The 22,235-nt window shown below is 40.5% G+C and overlaps 1 protein-coding gene and 1 pseudogene across 1 annotated transcript; one reads left to right on the plus strand and one right to left on the minus strand.

Annotated features, from left to right (window-relative positions):
• Positions 1 to 1,720: 1,720 nt before the first annotated feature.
• On the minus strand, positions 1,721 to 19,166 carry LOC128362218 (uncharacterized; annotated as a pseudogene).
• A 1,727-nt stretch (positions 19,167 to 20,893) lies between these two features.
• si:dkey-51e6.1 (uncharacterized protein LOC558617 homolog) lies at positions 20,894 to 21,954 on the plus strand. The gene is made up of 3 exons (XM_053322278.1): positions 20,894 to 21,144; positions 21,501 to 21,625; positions 21,736 to 21,954. The coding sequence occupies exons 1-3, from the start codon at positions 20,931 to 20,933 to the stop codon at positions 21,826 to 21,828; spliced, it is 432 nt and encodes a 143-aa protein (XP_053178253.1). The 5' UTR covers positions 20,894 to 20,930; the 3' UTR covers positions 21,829 to 21,954.
• Positions 21,955 to 22,235: the final 281 nt, after the last annotated feature.

The following is a 22,235-nucleotide window of genomic DNA, read 5'->3' on the forward strand; positions in this document are numbered from 1 at the left end:
AATACAAGTTGTTACACTGGGAAAACCTGATTAAATATTCATACTCATGTCTTATGTACAAAATCATACATGGATCCTGTATTGAGACAGTTTATAAAAATGGCATCAACATCTACACAGAGTGCAGCTAGAGGAGATTGTGTTGTCCCATTTAGAAAAAGTGCTTTTAGGCTGCTTGTGAGTGGAACTCCATTCACACTCACGTTAGAAATCTTTCAAATTATGCTGCTTTTAAATTTTCTTTAAAAAAGTGGTTTATTAGTGGTCAAAGCTGTCAACATTACATTTTAGTGCTTAAATTCCTCCATGTTTGCTGCTCTGTCTGCCGGTGCTTTCTGATGCCATCTGTCATGTCTGTCAGTTTATTAATTGTCTAGCGCTGTTGTTGCTTTTTGTGCATGACTTTTTATAATGTTTTTATTGTCTATGTCCCGCTGCTTGTGGTCTGCTAGCTTTTCTGGTGTAATCAGTTTTGCTGATGTTGGTGTTGCTGCTTAATGCTGTTTTTGTTTTTGTCTGTCAGCAACTGTCTGTTGTTTGAGCTGAGTCTTTGTTAGCTTGTGTGTGTATGTATGGATTTTTGTATTGCTTTTTTTCTTTTATTTTTAGTCTTCTAATGTTTTAATGTATTATTTGTATGCCTGAAACTAAATCTTTTTATATTCTTTTAGGGTGACTATTTAACATCAGTCCAGGGACAGCAGATGTAAAATAGCCTTTTGGCTAATTCTGGCATGTTTACATTTTGTTCAAATGTTTTATTAATGTGCATTGTCCCTGATTTCTAAACCTTTAAATAAATAAATAAAAATAATGCTGTGGCCTTTGCTCATGATGTAAGATATCAGATCTATTTCTGCCTCTTTGAAAATGCTGACATAGAAGACTCTGAAACAAACAATGATGATGGTCTTAAAGACAGATTACTCTTGTAATATACCCCTTCCTCTCATGCATACCTTTCACTATCTTGTTCTGACCCCTGTAATTGGGATGAGAGAGACATATTTGAAAGAGGTCCTTCCTGGACTGCTGAAAACACACAATGTCCTGCAAAGTCAGGGGGAATGACATTACTTTAAGTGTGGGAATAGGTTGGTGGTGTGTGTGGAAAAGAAGGCTGAACCCTCGTACTGGTGAATCATAGTGACACAACAACTACACACTGCTGCATACCAGTATATATATATATAGATATTTATTATTGTATAATATATACATGATATATATTTTTGAACAGACAGATAATATTAGTTATGATACAGGCAGATGCATAAAAATGAATTTCAACAAAAGCAAATAATGGTTTGAAGTTTTGTTACAGAGAGAGGATTAAACATTTCAAATGCAATAACCACTTATTAAATAAATAGTACATAAATACTGGTATTAATATCTCAAGATTATTCACAGTTTAACATTGACATGGCAGTGCACAATGTTATGTAACATTTACAGTAACATGAACAGAGCCACCTTTCCAGCATGTTCATAAAGATGTAGAACAATGTGTTCAATATAAGACTCCCCTTGGGAGGAAATACCAACATTACAAATCAAATCATAGATTGGTCTTGAAATCTTGAATCAAACTATGAAATGCAAAGGTCTGAAAAAACATCTCACAATTGATAACTCTGACACATTGGCTTTTTCCATTTAAACATTTAAGTCTCTAATGTAAATAATAGATGTTGTTAAAATTACTATGACTCACATACAGTTTTGTTTAAATGATTTTTGTCAATTCCTTTGTCGCCCGCTGGAGGATATGAATGTGCTCTATATGAGACTGTCAACGCTGTTTTTGTAAACCTGCGGAGGGTCCTCTATGTCGGAGTTGCTGTAAGAAAAGACACAATAAGATGAGCACTGCCATTGGACAAACTTATTTTTGAAAATGTATGATTTAAGAGAGTTGAAAGCTTATCTTACCTGTTCAACTCAAACTTGGTTGCTTTCTGTTTCAGTCGTTTCAGGATCCACAAAGCCGCAGACAGAGCTGTCAGAACCCCTCCCCCTGCTGCCAGACCAGAGGCAATGGCAGGAGTCTGAGATGTAGGAGCTGTGGAAACATCATTGAAGGTGAATATTTACTTTTGAGACTAAAACCTGTATTTTAATCTTGTATTATGTTTAAATCTAATTTGATATCTGTTCATTTATTTGTTATACCTTGGCAGTTCGGTATGTCTCCTGTCCAGTTGCCATGACGATCACATGTCAGCAGCTCATGTCCGTCCAATGAGAAATCTTGATTGCATGTGAAGGAGCACTGAGAGTTATATACTGGCTCACTGGTTGAGCAGTTGACATGACCGTTTTCAGGAGACTCAAGCAGGGGGCATCTTATGACTGTAGGAAAAAACAGCAACATTTTGATGTTAACCATCAGTAGGCCACAACCTCAAAGCCTTTAAGCATCCAGTTGAGTGACTGTTACGAATAGTTCAGATAACGTGTTTGCATATATACCTATGCAGGTTGGTGGTGTGAAGGTCCACTGGTCTGAACGTACACACTCCATGCTGAGTGCACCTTGTAGCTCATGGCCTTCCTCACAGCTAAAGGTGCAGACTATACCAAGTGGATATGGGGTCCCAGCAGAAACAGGTGACAAAAGAGAAGGGGTGCAGCTGACTCCCACTCTTGGTTGAACCTCAGGAGCAGGACATCCCATTGCTGCAAAAAAAGATGAATGAGGGGTCATTACATAGTACAAATAGACTGGGTTCTGTAGATGGTATGCAGTGCTGTAAGCACAGATTTATGTGAAGATATGCTACCTTACCTTTGCAGGTAGGTATGGCTTTGGTCCACTGTCCATTCTCAGAACATTTAATAGAGTCCGCTCCTTGCAGTTCAAAGCCTGCTTCACAGCTGAAGCTGCAGGTAGAGTCTGGCCGCAGTTCGGGATGGCTGCACCGGGGTATCAGGTGAGCTTCTCCCTCTGGATTTTGACAAGTAATTGCTAACAAAGAAAAACATGCGAAAATGTCTCATTTGTAATAGTCACTTATATTTGTGAACTTATCACAAAGCCAGAAAACAAACATTTTTTTCCTAATCATAAAGAATGTAGTGGAATTACACTTGAAGTACACTCTCACCTTCACAGCGAGGCATTCCCTCATTCCACTCAGCTGCTGATGTGCAGGTCAGTTTGCTCGGTCCCACCAGTTTATAGCCAGGCACACAGCTGAAGCTGCAGGTGAACCCATAGGTGTACCTCATATCTGTGTTGTCTGAGCAGCTGATATGGCCATTCTCTGGGTCCTGGAGAGCAGGGCACCGGACAGCTGCACACCAGAAAAGAAACACAAGAGGTCATCAGCAGCTTTTTAAAAATCAGCTTTTCCTGCATAATACTAGGCAAACACAACATTTTGCTAGTATGAGGAGGCTATAAAATCCTGCAATGTACATAAGATGAAATATGTGCACTTACGAACACAAAGCGGGAGCGAGTCATTCCACTGCCCTGACCCTTCACATTGCAGAGTGTTAGATGAGGAACCAACAAGAGCATAGCCTTCAGCACAGGTAAACACACAGGCGGACTGGTAGCTGAGGGGGCCCAGAGGATCAGAGCAATTCATGGATCCACTTTCTAGATCGGACAGCTTTGGACACTGAACCACTGCAGACAAGAGAGCCACGAAAAAACACATTAACCAGGGTTATTTATTGTGATCACAGCATTTAGATGCATTGAATGTGATTACTTGAAATTGCAGCCACCTTTGTGTGGGTATTAATGCAATAAACCTAAACTCACATTTACATGTAGGAGGCTGCTCAGACCAGGTTTTGGAGGCAGTGCACTTCAGGGGTCTGGACATACTCAGCTGGTATCCTTCCTCGCAAGAATAGCTGCACTGGGAGTCATAGGAGAAGTTTCCATACTTATGGGTGCAATTCACACTTCCTGGTGTCATGTACTCCACGTCAGGCTTCTCTGGGCACCCCTAGTGCCACTCCTGGGCTGGGCCTATCCATGGATTAGTGGGACAGCTTCTTAGAACGTGTCCCTTTTCTCCGCACCCCCAACACGTTGCAGTGTCATGTCGTCCTCTGCGCTGACTTCTTTGGACCTGGAAACGGTCATATTGATTTGGTCCGTATCATTGCCCTCTTTGATATGAACCGTCTCTTTGTAATGGTCTACCTCTTTGTCTCCATTGTTCTTCATAATGAGCTTCCACACTGGGTTTGGGTTGGTTCATATGTCTATAGACAGGTGGCTGTATAGCAGGTGACGCTATTTGTTCAGGTGTTTGTGGAGCTTGCGTCTGAGGCTGTGGTGGGGGTCCTGTTGGGCTTGGTGGTGCCATTGCAGTGGTTTGTACTTTCGTTCTTGTAAATGCAGCTGTGTCAGTTTATCAGTCAGGTGTTTGCTTGCTTCTATTTCATCACTACAGGTGGCTTCAGAGGTTCTTTCCTTAGGCCACTGTAATCTTCCTGATGTGCATTCATACCATTTTTTCATGCAGAGTCTAATCTGCTTGTCATGATCTGGTTGCATTCTTACCACCATTGCCAATGGAGTCGACACACCTTCCCCTTTTACCAATTTAGCCCCCATGTGTCCCTTTCCTGCTTCATCCTCTTGTCTAGAATCTTCTGACTGTCCTTCCTCTTTTGTTCTGATCCACACAACAATTTTGCCTGCAGTGACTCCTGGTTTGAGTCTCTTTTCTCGTGTGGGGTTATACTTTACATCCTTAGTGTCGTCTTCTGTGAATGTTTTGGTAATGCTACTACATTTACCTGTTTCCCATTTTACTTTTCTGGGGATGACAGTGATGTCTAGCCACGGATCTACTGCCCCTCTGTTTCTTCCCTTCATTGTCAATCCTTCTGGAATTCCTAGAATAGGACTCAATGGGATAATAATTTTAGACATTGGATTATTACAGAGTTGTTCTAATATTGGTGTTAATGTTCGGGGAATCCAAATTCTCTGTAACACTTTTGTCCATGATACTGCAGGAAATTCTCTCTCAATCTCTACTAAGTTAACAATTTTGGTCAGGTGCCACAGCTTTTGACTGACTACTTGTTCGGTTTGCCATTGTTCTGCTCCCCTCTCATCAATGTAAGTGTGTTCAAGCCAAAAATGTGTTCTTACTCCCATGGTATCATTACTTCCTTACTGTTATCATTTATTACACCTTCATCTTCACTACTATCTCTTGCTTCCATACTAGTGTTATACATACTGTTGTCGGTATGATGTAGTCAGGTGAATGTGTATGTGACTGAAGTTTGGTGTATGTGTGTCTTTATTGCTATTTACAGTAAACAAAAGATGTCCCTTAAAATCATATAAATGAGTATGAGTGTATGATGTATGAGTTTGTGTGTGTGTGTGTGTGTGTGTCAGAGAAATGTGTGAGTATTTACTATTCAACAAGTCCGAGTGCGTGGTGTGTGTGTGTGTGTGTGTGTGTGTGTGAGTGTATGTATGTATGTGTGTGTGAGTGTGTATGAAACAAGTTTAAGTGTATGGTGTGTGTGTGTGTGTGTGTGTGTGTGTGTGTGTGTATAAGTGTGTGTGTGTGACTGGGGGAAGTGTGTGAATATTTACTGTTAAAGGAATAATGTCTGTTTAAGACATATAAACAAGTCTGAGTGTATGGTGTGTGTGTGTGTATATGTGTGTGTGTGTATGAGTGTAAAACAAATTTGAGTGTACTGTGTGCGCGTGCGTGCGTGTGTATGGGTGTGAATGGGGATGTTTGTGTGTCAGTGTGGACGTGTGTGTGTGTGTGTGCGTGTAGAGCGCACACGTATGTGTGTGTGTTAACACTAAACACAGCCTTGTATCGTGTGTTTGGAGAGAGGAAAAAAGGTTTCTGTACAGGAGATTTGACTGCAGTCGAGAAAATGAGACAGGTAAAAGATATTATCTATGTCCATATACCGTCACACAACCGCTTAAACACGCAGATTAGTCAAGACAATTTAAATACACAGATTTACACGTAGTTTATGTACAAAGTGTTCCTACGAATACCAAGAGTTTTAAACTTTCAACAAACAAATCACAAAGTGATATACGCTCGCGAATCAACCCCTGATAATCATGAGATCGGTCCTGATCAAATCTGTTGACAGCCCTACTTCACATGTACAGACCTTAGTGGGTCTGTACATGTGAAGTAGGGTGCTGCTCCCAAGGGCCCCACAAGAGGTGATTCGGCTACTCAAACCACTCCAATCTCTGTCAATTCACGGCTTCATTCACACACACTTCTTCTTAGTTTTAACTTGACTTCAGCGCCGATTTCTGCATGCTTATAGCTACTGGCACTATTATTTATTCAATAGCCATACCTAGTAATTCTTTCTGTGGTTACTGGCACTATCTTTGTTCAATAGCCATACCTAGTAAACATTTCTATCTGCTTGTCAGCAGTAACAGAGCTAATGGTTGCAGTCTTAATCACTATTGCTTTGATGTTAAAATAGCAGTGATAGTTAAGTCTCGACCTTTAAATGATTATTTTACAAGCCAAACATACAACATGCAACTAATTTTATCTGACAATAATTGTCCCTTACTTATACTGATACATTACTATCTCCTCCTGATTACCCTCTGCACTTATGGTTTTCCCTTTACAGATATTTGCACTTCTGCTCTATATAACAGATGACTGCTGTGTTGCTTCAGTTCTTTCTCTCTTATCGCCAGCCAAATCCTCCCCCTCAAACACAAGGCCAGCGACAAGCCACCATACAACATGCAATATTTACTTTGTCTCAAAACTCAGAACCATCCACACTCTGTTCCACTTGTAATATATTCAGTTAATAATCATGGACACAAGGACATACGAACATACAACACAGACGGGTGCATTCAGCTTTGCGTAACTCCTTTTTTGTTTTGATGGTTTTAGCGGTCAGTCTTCTTTTTTCAACATTACATTTTGTGTCAAATGATCTGTCGGCCACAACGCGTCCCATCTGGGGTGCCAAAAAATGTCGTCTCAAATTATTACTAAGTTTCTCGTTGTTCAAAAAATGTTGAAGTCCAAAAAAATGTAATCAGGAATCACCAGGAGACATCCAGCTGAATGCAGTTAGAGTTTTATTTTCAACAGCAAAACCCGGAATCACAATACACAGACATAATCTATGTATAAATGACACAAAGAGATAAAACTTTGGGATGTGTTTTTATACTGTCAATATTGCTGACCCTTGCAAAAAGATTCAACCCCTCCCCTTGTTTGGTGTACGTTTAACCAACACAGGTCATTTCGAGTTCAATATTGCCCAGTTACTTTTCTTACTGCATTCTTTTTCAATAATAATAATAATAATAATAATAATAATGATAATAAAAGTGCAGACTGGTTTAATCACATATATTGTGGTTTTCATGCTTATTCAATCATAAAGTACTTATTCACTTAGTAGTTGCAGAATCACATATACTTCTTCGTTTAACATAGTGCCTTCAGATTTGATCATCTTTAGTATACGATGGTCAACAATCAAGTACCCTTTGAACAGATACAACATTTTTCATTATTAGTAATTATCACCTAAATTTTACACTACACTTTGCAGGTAGGTATGGCTTTGGTCCACTGTCCATTCTCAGAACATTTAATAGAGTCCGCTCCTTGCAGTTCAAAGCCTGCTTCACAGCTGAAGCTGCAGGTAGAGTCTGGCCGCAGTTCGGGATGGCTGCACTAGGGTATCAGGTGAGCTTCTCCCTCTGGATTTTGACAAGTAATTGCTAACAAAGAAAAAAATGCGAAAATGTCTCATTTGTAATAGTCACTTATATTTGTGAACTTATCACAAAGCCACAAAACAAACATTTTTTTTCTAATCATAAAGAATGTAATGGAATTACACTTGAAGTACACTCTCACCTTCACAGCGAGGCATTCCCTCATTCCACTCAGCTGCTGACGTGCAGGTCAGTTTGCTCGGTCCCACCAGTGTATAGCCAGACACACAGCTGAAGCTGCAGGTGAACCCATAGGTGTACCTCATATCTGTGTTGTCTGAGCAGCTAAAATGGCCATTCTCTGGGTCCTGGAGAGCAGGGCACCGGACAGCTGCACATCAGAAAAGAAACACAAGAGTTCAGCAAGTTTCCATACTTATGAGTGCAATTCACACTTCCTTTATTTGGGACGGTCACCTCGTTTTCATCACATTTAACAACTGCCAACAGAGAAAACAAGACACAATTAGATAAGAGGCTCTGGCTGTAAGTGACTTAAATTAGTTTAAACTTTAAAAAGAATACCATTATTGTATTTTCTTACCATGTTCGCACCTCTCTCCGTAAAATCCTTCAAAGCACTCACACTTGTGGCTGTTGATGGTTTCTACACACTCTCCGTGGATGCATGAATCATCCATACAGGCAGCTGAGAAAAGAAGACTTATTGTTATTTGGCATACATTGAATAATGATATTTCTCTAAGCTATAAAAAATGGTTTCCTGATAATGAAAGAATACAAAAACAAAAGCAGCTAAAATTGGTAGCTCTTATATCTTAATGTTTGCTCACCTGTGTAGCACAGAGCGGTCTTAGACTTCTCACATCTCTCATCATTCCATTTGCCCGTCTCCTTTTCTCTTTTAATGTACATCTCCACACAGTCCTCACTAGAACTCCCTCTCTGTCTTCTTTTGCTGTTGTTTGGTTCTCCGATTGCCCAGTTGGTTGCTTCTGGTGTCAGAGTCTTGTTGGTGCCTACCCAGGTCCAGACATTATTGATTTTGCGGATTCCAATCCAGTAATATGTGGGTTTCCTGGGCAGCCACGTGTTGAGATGCCCAATCTCCTCCTGGTTCTGGATGGCCACCATGTCTGTGTAGTGCTCCCTGCACCATTCTCTTGCTTGTGACCAAGTCATGGTGTCGTTAGAGTAGTAATAGGACCAGCATTCTACACTAGTCCACATGCACAGCACTGAGGATGGAGGATAGAGACACATGTTAGATGGTGGGGCAGTGAGGATGATTTTTTTTTAAGTTAAAAAAAAAGGTAAGAGATGTAATGGTTCCATTTGATTTCCATACCTGAGTAAAGAAGGGTCAAGCTGATCCATGAAGCAGAGCGCTTCGATCCACAGGTCTGAAGTACTCCAAAGAAGAACTCCTGTAAGAATAAAACAACAATAGAAGATAAATTAAGGTAAATCTATACATCACTGGCCACAAGAAAATAATGAAGATATTTTCTCTGAACAAAACTCTATACTCACCATTTTAAACTGGCTGTGTTATAACCAAGTGTAGTTTTATAGTTTGTCTTCAGTCTCACCACACCAAAGGATAAGAGCTACTGAGTTTGTGTGCTGTCCTGCTGCCTGCTTTTATGCAGCAGGCAGCAGGACCAGGTTCAGTTTTCCGGGAAGATAAACATTTCTGTGGAATTCCCCACCTACCCCCTCCTCTACTGTCCCCCCGGAGGAAAACCGCCTCCTTGTATATTACTATGAAGCAAAATATTGATTTGTTTTCTCTGCTGGAATAAAGTGAAAGTTAGGTAAAATTTTGAGGCACTTGAGTATTTCTATTTAATGCTGTTTTATACTTACTCTATTGCATATGATGTTGGCTTTTAGTGGGCATAAGATGTCTCGTCCCAACAGGTTAACGGGGGTATTTTTTCAATATAACAGGGGCGCTGTTATTGATTTTCCTGCGATGAACATCGGTACAGGTTGAGTTAGGGGTATTATTTGTGTTTTCCCAGAGAAGCCTACAGTCTTACCAGATGATCCTGACAGGGGGAGTCTTGAGCCAGCATTTCCGATGCAGGAGTAGGCTGCCCCTGTATCTATACCATAAATTAATGTTCTTGATTTTGTATCATTACTGATATTGTTGGCTCTTCTTGTGGTTGCATTGAAACCCCTGGTGTCATGTACTCCACGTCAGGCTTCTCTGGGCACCCCTAGTGCCACTCCTGGGCTGGGCCTATCCATGGATTAGTGGGACAGCTTCTTAGAACGTGTCCCTTTTCTCCGCACCCCCAACATGTTGCAGTGTCATGTCGGCCTCTGCGCTGACTTCTTTGGACCTGGAAACGGTCATATTGATTTGGTCCGCATCCTTGCCCTCTTTGATATGAACCGTCTCTTTGTAATGGTCTACCTCTTTGTCTCCATTCTCCATAATGAGCTTCCACACTGGGTTTGGGTTGGTTCATATGTCTATAGACAGGTGGCTGTGTAGCAGGTGATGCTATTTGTTCAGGTGTTTGTGGAGCTTGCATCTGAGGCTGTGGTGGGGGTCCTGTTGGGCTTGGTGGTGCCATTGCAGTGGTTTGTACTTTCGTTCTTGTAAATGCAGCTGTGTCAGTTTATCAGTCAGGTGTTTGCTTGCTTCTATTTCATCACTACAGGTGGCTTCAGAGGTTCTTTCCTTAGGCCACTGTAATCTTCCTGATGTGCATTCATGTCATTTTTTCATTTTGTCTAATCTGCTTGTCATGATCTGGTTGCATTCTCACCACCATTGCCAATGGAGTCAACACACCTTCCCCTTTTACCAATTTAGCCCCCATGTGTCCCTTTCCTGCCTCAGTAGTACTTCCTGCTTTGCTTGAGTGGAGACGCTTCGCTCTTTGCTCTCCGCTTTACTTTCTTTTTTCCATTGAAATCCTGTCCTGGAAACTTCTATATCACTGGGAGCTTAATTCATGAAAGTATCTCAAGGCTACCACTATTATTTAAACTCTTTTACGTAGTGAGTGTGGCCTATCAGCAGCACAAGCCTGCACTATAGTGACTGGGATTGAGGAGCTAAGCTAAGCTAATTAGCAGCAAGATGCTTCCCTTTTCCACGGATGATTACCACAAACTTCTCCAGAAGATAGCAGTACTGGAGACGAAAATTCAGCGACTTGAAGTCAACGTGGAGGTAAATGGACAATATGGGAATGAAACCACTCTACTGATGACCCAAATCAGTGGACAGGAGCAGGCTTACAGACAGCTAATTAGCACCACCAAGAAACAGGAGGCTGGTGGTTACGGCAGTAAATCAACCAGTAGTTCTCCCTGGAACTCTCTTGGTGCAAAGCCAATGAATAAATCATCGCTTTCCTTAGATATGGGAAGACGGTTAACAGGCAGAACCCAGCACCCGGAGACTCGTGATGAAACTGAGTGGCCTGCACTGCCATCGCACAGGAGGGTCTCTTCAACCCCAGTACCAAGGAGAAAACAGCCGTGGACTGTGGCAAAAACAAAAAGTAAGAGCAAACCGACCCAAGACACAGGGATTCTACTAGAGAACAGATTTGCTCCGCTTTTACAAGACCCTGACTCCCCAAAAGAAAGGTCATCTTCCAGCACCAGAGAAAGGTATGTGGCTAAATCAAAAACTAAAAGGCTGCAGAAAGAGCTAACCACTGGGCCTCAGACGCTGATAGTGGGTGACGGAGCTGTGAATAAGATAAAACACTTTTTCAACAAAAACACCAAAGTACTCTGTTTTACCAATGACATGGTGTTCGATATCGCAGAGAAAATTCTGGAAATCACTGCTGAGCATCCGACAGTGAAATCTCTCGTCATACACACAGGAGCACTTGATGTTATCAAGCAACAATCAGTTCGGCGAGGAGATGAGAGATTCAGCAGGCTGATGATGCTCAACAGATGGCTCAAAGACAAGTGTGACGCTCAATCGGTGAATTTTATTGACAATTTCATCATTTTTTGGGAACGCAGACACCTCTTTAAGGCAGATGGATTTTGCCTTAACAAGTCAGGAGTACAGCTGTTAAGCTACAACATTTTTTATTTTGTGCGTCAGTCACCAGCAGTCCCTGCCAAGGACAAGAGGCGAGACAATCCAAAACAACAGATAGGACAGCGTTCTGGAGAAGAATTGCTACCGCCTGAGATAAGGACTGACCATGAAACTCAGCACACCCTGAGAGAGGCTTTAATGCCATCATCTTTACTCCAACACAAGGAGTCTCCCCCAGCCCCAACAGCCCAACAGGAGGAGTCTCCCCCAGCCACAACAACCCAACAGGAGGAGTCTCCCCGAGCCCCAACAACCCAACAAGTGGAGTCTCCCCCAGCCCCAACAATCCGACAAGTGGAGTCTCCCCTAGCCCCACCAGGAGACTCCCAACTTTCACCCACCAGGACCCCATCCAGCTTTCATTCTCGCCACTCAGTCAGGACTCCCCACTTCTGGATTTCACCGAAAGGATGAATGACCTTGTCAATGTTGGAATCCAACTCACACCCCGCCCAAATCCCATTTTTTCTCCCCTCAACCTCCCTCATCGTTGAGCCCCTCCCATTCCACCACACTGGAAACAACCATCATCCAAGAGTCACAGAGCCCCCCCACCTCCTTTGACTCAGATCATCTGTGAGTCTGACTGATATGTGCTGGGTCCAGGCTGCAATACTGATACCAATTATGTTCTCCCCCAGGAAAAGTCAGGGCCCTATGGAGTTCAGGTAGTTTTCTCAATCCCTGTGATGACAGGTAACAGAAGATTGGTTAAACTGGTGAGTATACCTTATATATACCAATCAGTATAAATGGGATTAACTATTACAACAACCAAAAACCTGTACTCAAAACTATATGGACTTGTAAGCATTGTTTTTAGATAGGCTTGAAAAAATGTGAATCTATTATTTAAATAAACATTACGCACTGTAGTGGTTGGTGAATTATTTCCAAAGACCTCTCTCCTTACCTGTTTGGCACCTGTCACCCTCAAACCCAGGATCACAGAGGCAGGTAATGTTTTCTATGGTCTCCTGGCATCTTCCTCTGCCACATATAGTTGCATTGCATTGGGCTGTCAAGAAAAGGGGCAGTATTAAAACAATCTGTCCCAGTTTTGAAACAATCTTTAAAAAACAATCAGCTTTAAATACCTTTGTAACATACTGGGCATTTCAAACTGGAGCATGGCTCATCATTCCATTTCCCTCTGTTTGCCTACTAGTATCACATAAAAGAAAATATGAAAGAAACAAAAGTTCAGGATTACCCATAATGTGATAATCATCAGATGTGACAGATCATCTTGTCAAAGGATCAAAGCTCAGCAAAGTATACATTTTGCTATATTGTTAATACCAATACTCACCAAGGAGGAAGATTAGTGTCCACTTCATTTTTAGTGATTGATCTACAAACACCTGCTGTCTGTCAAAAGAAAAATAATCAGAGGCCAAAATACTAATGCATATAAATGCCACTATTAAAAGTAAATGAATAAGAACCTGCCTACTTATCTATAATCCTTGTTTTTCTAATCATATAAAACATAAAACATTACACTACTGTGGCACAGCAAGTGCATGTTAGTTTGCTGCAAGCGTGGACCAGTGTCAGGCTTTTATATTTGTGTCATGCCATTCAGCACAACATAATCATAGAATACCTGGATGTTTACTGTACAAAGTGAATGCAGGTGTTGATAGATTAGCTTGAACAGATTTCCTAGGAAGTACCATGTTTCTGGTAAAGGTGGGCTCGAGGACAGGTTTTTGAGTCATACATGATAAAAATAAATAAAGTACAGTCAGGGTCACGGTTACATCCTGAAGCTAAAGAAATTATTACCCAAAAACGAATTTAAAAAGGGATAATTGTTTGACCTAATTAAAATGTTCTATATTTACCCACTTAAGAACAATTTAGTTTTTTGAAATCATCTTTGTTTTTAAAGTACTGAATAAACACTTGTGGCTTGTGACTAGTCTCTCAGTATCCTATTCGGTGTATTTGCTTTGTTCTGCATCCTCACATGTTGAGTTAAAATGATTTACATTAAATACTTACTGAGAGACAGAGAGCTAAGCCTTCAGCCTTCAGCTGAATGTCTCTAAAACAGTGTGTATGTTTTTTAGTAAAACATGTCCGCAGTTGTATGTCAAGTAAGGCTGCACTAATGTACATGCACTCAATGATCTTCTCCCACGTAACATATTGTCTGACAACCTGGTTTCATGCCAGCAACACTGCTCTTAAACCTCTACTTTCCCTATATAAAACACCTCTAAAAGTACTGGACAGGAAATCCAACAACTATCATCATTGCCATATTTTATTGAAATACAAGTTGTTACACTGGGAAACCTGATTAAATATTCACACTCCTGTCTTATATACAAAATCATACATGGACTTGCTCCTCCTGTATTGAGCCAGTTTATAAAAATGGCATCAACATCTACACGGAGTGCAGCTAGAGGAGATTGTGTTGTCCCATTTAGAAAAAGTGCTTTTAGTCAGTCTGCATTTTCAATCAGGGCTGCTCGTGAGTGGAACTCCATTCACAATCACATTAGAAATCTTTCAAATTATGCTGCTTTTAAAATTTCTTTAAAAATCGGTTTATTAGTGGTCAAAGCTGTCAACATTAAATTTTAGTGCTTAAATTCCTCCACGTTTGCTGCTCTGCCTGCCGGTGCTTTCTGCTGCTATACGTCATGTCTGTCAGTTTATTAATTGTCTAGTACTGTTGTTGCTTTTTGTGCATGGCTTTTTATAATGTTTTTATTGTCTATGTCCTGCTTGCTTGTGGTCTGCTAGCTTGTCTGGTGTAATCAGTTTTGCTGATGTTGGTGTTGCTGCTTAATGCTGTTTTTGTTTTTGTCTGTCAGCAACTGTCTGTTGTTTGAGCTGAGTCTTTGTTAGCTTGTGTGTGTATGTATGGATTTTTGTATTCTTTTTTTTCTGTTACTTTTATTCAGATTTAGTCTTCTAATTTTTTAATGTATTATTTGTATGCCTGAAACTAAATCTTTTTATATTCTTTTAGGGTGACTATTTAACATCAGTCCAGGGACAGCAGATGTAAAATAGCCTTTTGGCTAATTCTGGCATGTTTATATTTTGTTAAAATGTTTTATTAATGTGCATTGTCCCTGATTTCTAAACCTTTAAATAAATAAATAAAAATAATGGCCTTTGCTCATGATGTAAGATATCAGATCTATTTCTGCCTCTTTGAAAATGCTGACATAGAAGACTCTGAAACAAACAATGATGATGGTCTTAAAGACAGATTACTCTTGTAATATACCCCTTCCTCCCATGCATACCTTTCACTATCTTGTTCTGACCCCTGTAATTGGGATGAGAGAGACATATTTGAAAGAGGTCCTTCCTGGACTGCTGAAAAAACACACAATGTCCTGCAAAGTCAGGGGGAATGACATTACTTTAAGTGTGGGAATAGGTTGGTGGTGTATGTGGAAAAGAAGGCTGAACCCTCGTACTGGTGAATCATAGTGACACACACTGCTGCATACCAGTATATATATTTATTATTGTATAATATATACATGTAATATATTTTTGAACAGACAGATAATATTAGTTATGATACAGGCAGATGCATAAAAATGAATTTCAACAAAAGCAAATAATGGTTTGAAGTTTTGTTACAGAGAGAGGATTAAACATTTCAAATGCAATAACCACTTATTAAATAAATAGTACATAAATACTGGTATTAATATCTCAAAATTATTCACAGTTTAGCATTGACATGGCAGTGCACAATGTTATGTAACATTTACAGTAACATGAACAGAGCCACCTTTCCAGCATGTTCATAAAGATGTAGAACAATGTGTTCAATATAAGACTCCCCTTGGGAGGAAATACCAACATTACATATCAAATCATAGATTGGTCTTGAAATCTTGAATCAAACTATGAAATGCAAAGGTCTGAAAAAACATCTCACAATTGATAACTCTGACACATTGGCTTTTTCCATTTAAACATTTAAGTCTCTAATGTAAATAATAGATGTTGTTAACATTACTATGACTCACATACAGTTTTGTTTAAATGATTTTTGTCAATTCCTTTGTCGCCCGCTGGAGGATATGAATGTGCTCTATATGAGACTGTCAACGCTGTTTTTGTAAACCTGTGGAGGGTCCTCTATGTCGGAGTTGCTGTAAGAAAAGACACAATAAGATGAGCACTGCCATTGGACAAACTTATTTTTGAAAATGTATGATTTAAGAGAGTTGAAAGCTTATCTTACCTGTTCAACTCAAACTTGGTTGCTTTCTGTTTCAGTCGTTTCAGGATCCACAAAGCCGCAGACAGAGCTGTCAGAACCCCTCCCCCTGCTGCCAGACCAGAGGCAATGGCAGGAGTCTGAGATGCAGGAGCTGTGGAAACATCATTGAAGGTGAATATTTACTTTTGAGACTAAAACCTGTATTTTAATCTTGTATTATGTTTAAATCTAATTTGATATCTGTTCATTTATTTGTTATACCTTGGCAGTTCGGTATGTCTCCTGTCCAGTTGCCATGACGATCACATGTCAGCAGCTCATGTCCGTCCAATGAGAAATCTTGATTGCATGTGAAGGAGCACTGAGAGTTATATACTGGCTCACTGGTTGAGCAGTTGACATGACCGTTTTCAGGAGACTCAAGCAGGGGGCATCTTATGGCTGTAGGGAAAAAAAAGCAAAATGTTGATGTTAACCATCAGTAGCCCACAACCTCAAAGCCTTTAAGCATCCAGTTGAGTGACTGTTACGAATAGTTCAGGTAACGTGTTTGCATATATACCTATGCAGGTTGGTGGTGTGAAGGTCCACTGGTCTGAACGTACACACTCCATGCTGAGTGCACCTTGTAGCTCATGGCCTTCCTCACAGCTAAAGGTGCAGACTATACCAAGTGGATATGGGGTCCTGGCAGAAACAGGTGATGAAAGAGAAGGGGTGCAGCTGACTCCCACTCTTGGTTGAACCTCAGGAGCAGGACATCCCATTGCTGCAAAAAAAGATGAATGAGGGGTCATTACATAGTACAAATAGACTGGGTTCTGTAGATGGTATGCAGTGCTGTAAGCACAGATTTATGTGAAGATATGCTACCTTACCTTTGCAGGTAGGTATGGCTTTGGTCCACTGTCCATTCTCAGAACATTTAATAGAGTCCGCTCCTTGCAGTTCAAAGCCTGCTTCACAGCTGAAGCTGCAGGTAGAGTCTGGCCGCAGTTCGGGATGGGTGCACCGGGGTATCAGGTGAGCTTCTCCCTCTGGACTTTGACAAGTAATTGCTAACAAAGAAAAAAATGCGAAAATGTCTCATTTGTAATAGTCACTTATATTTGTGAACTTATCACAAAGCCACAAAACAAAAAAATGTTTCCTAATCATAAAGAATGTAATGGAATTACACTTGAAGTACACCCTCACCTTCACAGTGAGGCATTCCCTCATTCCACTCAGCTGCTGATGTGCAGGTCAGTTTGCTCGGTCCCACCAGTTTATAGCCAGGCACACAGCTGAAGCTGCAGGTGAACCCATAGGTGTACCTCATATCTTTGTTGTCTGAGCAGCTGATATGGCCATTCTCTGGATCCTGGAGAGCAGGGCACCGGACAGCTGCACACCAGAAAAGAAACACAAGAGCTCAGCAGCAGCTTTTTAAAAAGCAGCTTTTCCTGCATAATACTAGGCAAACACAACATTTTGCTAGTATGAGGAGACTATAAAATCCTGCAATGTACATAAGATGAAATATGTGCACTTACGAACACAAAGCGGGAGCGAGTCATTCCACTGTCCTGACCCTTCACATTGCAGAGTGTTAGATGAGGAACCAACAAGAGCATAGCCTTCAGCACAGGTAAACACACAGGTGGACTGGTAGCTGAGGGGGCCCAGAGGATCAGAGCAATTCATGGATCCACTTTGTAGATCGGACAGCTTTGGACACTGAACCACTGCAGACAGGAGAGCCACGAAAAAACACATTAACCAGGGTTATTTATTGTGATCACAGCATTTAGATGCATTGAATGTGATTACTTGAAATTGCAGCCACCTTTGTGTGGGTATTAATGCAATAAACCTAAACTCACATTTACATGTAGGAGGCTGCTCAGACCAGGTTTTGGAGGCAGTGCACTTCAGGGGTCTGGACATACTCAGCTGGTATCCTTCCTCGCAAGAATAGCTGCACTGGGAGTCATAGGAGAAGTTTCCATACTTATGGGTGCAATTCACACTTCCTTTATTTGGGACGGTCACCTCGTTTTCATCACATTTAACAACTGCCAACAGAGAAAACAAGACACAATTAGATAAGAGGCTCTGGCTGTAAGTGACTTAAATTAGTATAAACTTTAAAAAGAATACCATTATTGTATTTTCTTACCTTGTTCGCACCTCTCTCCGTAAAATCCTTCAAAGCACTCACACTTGTGGCTGTTGATGGTTTCTACACACTCTCCGTGGATGCATGAATCATCCATACAGGCAGCTGAGAAAAGAAGACTTATTGTTATTTGGCATACATTGAATAATGATATTTCTCTAAGCTATAAAAACAGTTTTCCTGATAATGAAAGAATACAAAAACAAAAGCAGCTAAAATTGGTAGCTCTTATATCTTAATGTTTGCTCACCTGTGTAGCACAGAGCGGTCTTAGTCTTCTCACATTTCTCATCATTCCATTTGCCCATCTCCTTTTCTCTTTTAATGTACATCTCCACACAGTCCTCACTAGAACTCCCTCTCTGTCTTCTTTTGCCGTTGTTTGGTTCTCCTTGTGCCCAGTTGGTTGCTTCTGGTGTCAGAGCCTTGTTGGTGCCTACCCAGGTCCAGACATCATTGATTTTGCGGATTCCAATCCAGTAGTATCCAGCTTTCCTGGGCAGCCACGTGTTGAGATGCCCAATCTCCTCCTGGTTCTGGATGGCCACCATGTCTGTGTAGTGCTCCCTGCACCAGTCTCTTGCTTGTGGCCAAGTCATGGTGTCGTTAGAGTAGTAATAGGACCAGCATTCTACACTAGTCCACATGCACAGCACTGAGGATGGAGAATAGAGACACATGTTAGGTTGTTAAGTTAAAAAAAAAGGTAAGAGATGTAATGGTTCCATTTGATTTCCATACCTGAGTAAAGAAGGGTCAAGCTGATCCATGAAGCAGAGCGCTTCGATCCACAGGTCTGAAGTATTCCAAAGAAGAACTCCTGTAAGAATAAAACAACAATAGAAGATAAATTAAAGTAAATCTATACATCACTGGCCACAAGAAAATAATGAAGATATTTTCTCTGAACAAAACTCTATACTCACCATTTTAAGCTGGGTGTGTTATAACCGAGTGTAGTTTTATAGTTTGTCTTCAGTCTCACCACACCAAAGGATAAGAGCTACTGAGTTTGTGTGCTGTCCTGCTGCCTGCTTTTATGCAGCAGGCAGCAGGACCAGGTTTCAGTCCAGTTTTCCGGGAAGATAAAAATTTCTGTGGAATTCCCCACCTACCCCCTCCTCTACTGTCCCCCCGGAGGAAAACCGCCTCCTTGTATATTACTATGAAGCAAAATATTCCTTTGTTTTCTCTGCTGGTATAAAGTGAAAGTTAGGTAAAATTTTGAGGCACTTAATTTCTATTTAATGCTGTTTTATACTTACTCTATACATTTCAGACAGAGATATTGCATTTCATTTGACAGGCGTAGGTCCTAGTAATTTAAATTAAAAAAAAAATACAATATTAAGCACAGAACAACAAAAGTAAACAAATACTGTTGTATATGTGCCTTTCTTTAATTAAGTAAAGGATTGAAATAATTTCCTACAAATTGTGCTAATGTATTCATGTGTACAAGATGGTATATTAGTGCATGTGTAACAAAATAAGAGAACTTGCATAACATAAAAAATGTTTCCTGGAGAAGGCAGAACAGCACACTGCACACATGCATGTATAATGTGAAAGTTGACTGTGAAGCTGTGAAACCCTGTGAGCTGATAAGACAGTTTTCTCTTTTATTGGATTTGACCTTTCTAGATATGACTAAGTGTTAACTTACCAGCACTCTCATGGAGTCTAGACTTCATGAGTGTGCATGACGAGTCATTCGGTCAGAAGTATGCAAAGATTACCAGTGGAAATCTATAGAATGAAACATACTTGTCCTGTCAAACAATGTGCTCATGATGAGAAAATGAAAAAACAAAACAAAAAAACCCAACAAAAACAACAATTTAATGGCAGTTACTGGTATCTTTTTTTATGAGCATCAAGGGACAGGAAACGTGAGGTATATGAGCATAGGCGCCGGTTTACTGCCTGCAGGCGACAGTTCCTTCCTTTCGGACACAAGGCACTGGATAGTAGCCACTGTTGTTTGACACCTCTTACCTCCACCCTTTCCCCTCAAAAATGATATGAACTCCTTAATTAACACAACAGAGTCCAAGAGTGAAAAACACTCCCTCCTTTGTTTAAACATTCTTATCAGATGCTCATCTAGCTTTGTGCAGTTCTCTGGAGTTCAGCTTCTGACTACACATTATAAAAATCCCTTTATGTTTATTATATTATGTAAACCACATTACTATGTTTATTATTGTTATAACCTACTTTGTGTGTATGTAACAATGAAACACTCCAACTGATTTTTTATTGCACTTTGTATCTAATATTATGAGAGGAATACATCATCAATTCAACGCACAGACAATACTTGAGGACATGATCACTTCACTGTCTTGTTTGCTTTGATAAAGCAGGAAACCACTTCATGAGGAGAGGACTGCAACTGTCTCTTCTTCTTCTGAGTGTTTTGGCACCTAATTAAAAGCTGAAGGACACATGATGGACACATGATGGACATCAGAAGAAAATATTCTCTGGTCACAGGAAAGTGCTAATTAAAGATAAAAGAAAAACTCCCTGAAGAGAAAATGTGGCATTCTTGATCTCTTCCTTTTCCATGAAGTGGTCTAGTTACTGGGAACATTGGCTGTAAGTCAAACTTCTTATCTTGCTGCTTGCCATGTGGGGTCGCCAGTGCGAACTTGCCATATCCTGAACAACAATGTGTATGTCTCTTTAAGACCGGAAATAGAATTAGGCCCTCGCCTAAATAAGGCATTAGCATGAAAGCACCATGTTGTCTGTCGTCGGAAGACGTCTGAGCAGTTGTGGAGTCTCTGCTGCTTTGTGCAAAGCGACAGTCGCAATGGCAGACGCCCTGGCTAAAATCCCAGATGTGGAGATTGATCCAGAGGGAACTTTTAAGTACATACTGGTCAGGGTGACAGTGAAAGATGGTGATGTTCATAAAGACATTGTCCGGGGCACAAAAAGTGCACAGTACCACAGTAAGTTCATGAAAGTAGTTTGCTGTTGAGCGTCAAGTGCGTCAGTTCAGCTCGATATAACACTCACCACAGATGATTATTATTACAGCAACAGCATGCCTGAATCGATCCATTAGCCTACATTGTTCTTAGAATGGAACCTGTAAACATGTGCAATGTGCATACATCCTGGTGGGCGTGCACACACCATATGACCAGCAGCAGTTTCTTTAAAAGTAGGCAAACAGCTTTAGAAGATGAAATGATGCCACAGTCGTTTTATAAATTGTGTGATTTCTGTGATCTGCCTTTGGTGTAACTAGTGAAACCACATTGTATTTTTTCCATTAATTGACATATTAAAAAAATATTTTCAGATCATATTTTTGAGAAGGTCAATCCAGCTATGGAAGCCTTGGGGATGGAGTGCAAATGCCTTGGTGGAGGGAAGATAGAGCACAACAGCCAAGGGAAAAAACTAAGGGTGTTTGGAGAATCGACTGTGAGTTCATTTGATTGCAAATGTTTTAATATGGATTACATACTAAGTCTTTGCTTTACTGGATAGTATTTTAATATGTGAATGTGTTTTGCATTCTCTGTTATTTTCAGGGCTTTGGTAAAGCAGACCATTCTGTGTCTGTAGAGAAGTTGAAGAGTGCCTTTGGTGACTATGAGGTCACCTGCAGTGATGACACAAAATAGTGTAGACCTGCATCTCATTTCAAATATCTGCTGAACTGTATTCATTTCAGTATGAACACCACTATTTAATGCTGTCACCCTTCTGTACAACTTGTATTTAATTCAATAAAACCATTCTGAATTTCACTGCTTGCTTTTTTCTCTTGACAGCACAAAAAAATGTACACATATTTGCAGATTTTATTATTATTTATTATCTGTCACCTAAAATTGAATAGATGAGGTATAAACATAAGTATTATCCATTTAAAATTACAACAACTTCTCACCCAGAGGTTGATTCACTCCCTCAGAGCTGGAGGCCATGTGCCAAGCGTAAAGTACATACAGGAAGATGGGGAATCAGTTGATATCGCAAACATATCCTGTTACTCTGAGGGAAAGTTTGGAGGAAGAATAAAAAAAGA

The sequence above is a fragment of the Scomber japonicus genome, chromosome 7 (assembly GCF_027409825.1).
Source record: "Scomber japonicus isolate fScoJap1 chromosome 7, fScoJap1.pri, whole genome shotgun sequence".
NCBI classification, from domain to species: domain Eukaryota; kingdom Metazoa; phylum Chordata; class Actinopteri; order Scombriformes; family Scombridae; genus Scomber; species Scomber japonicus.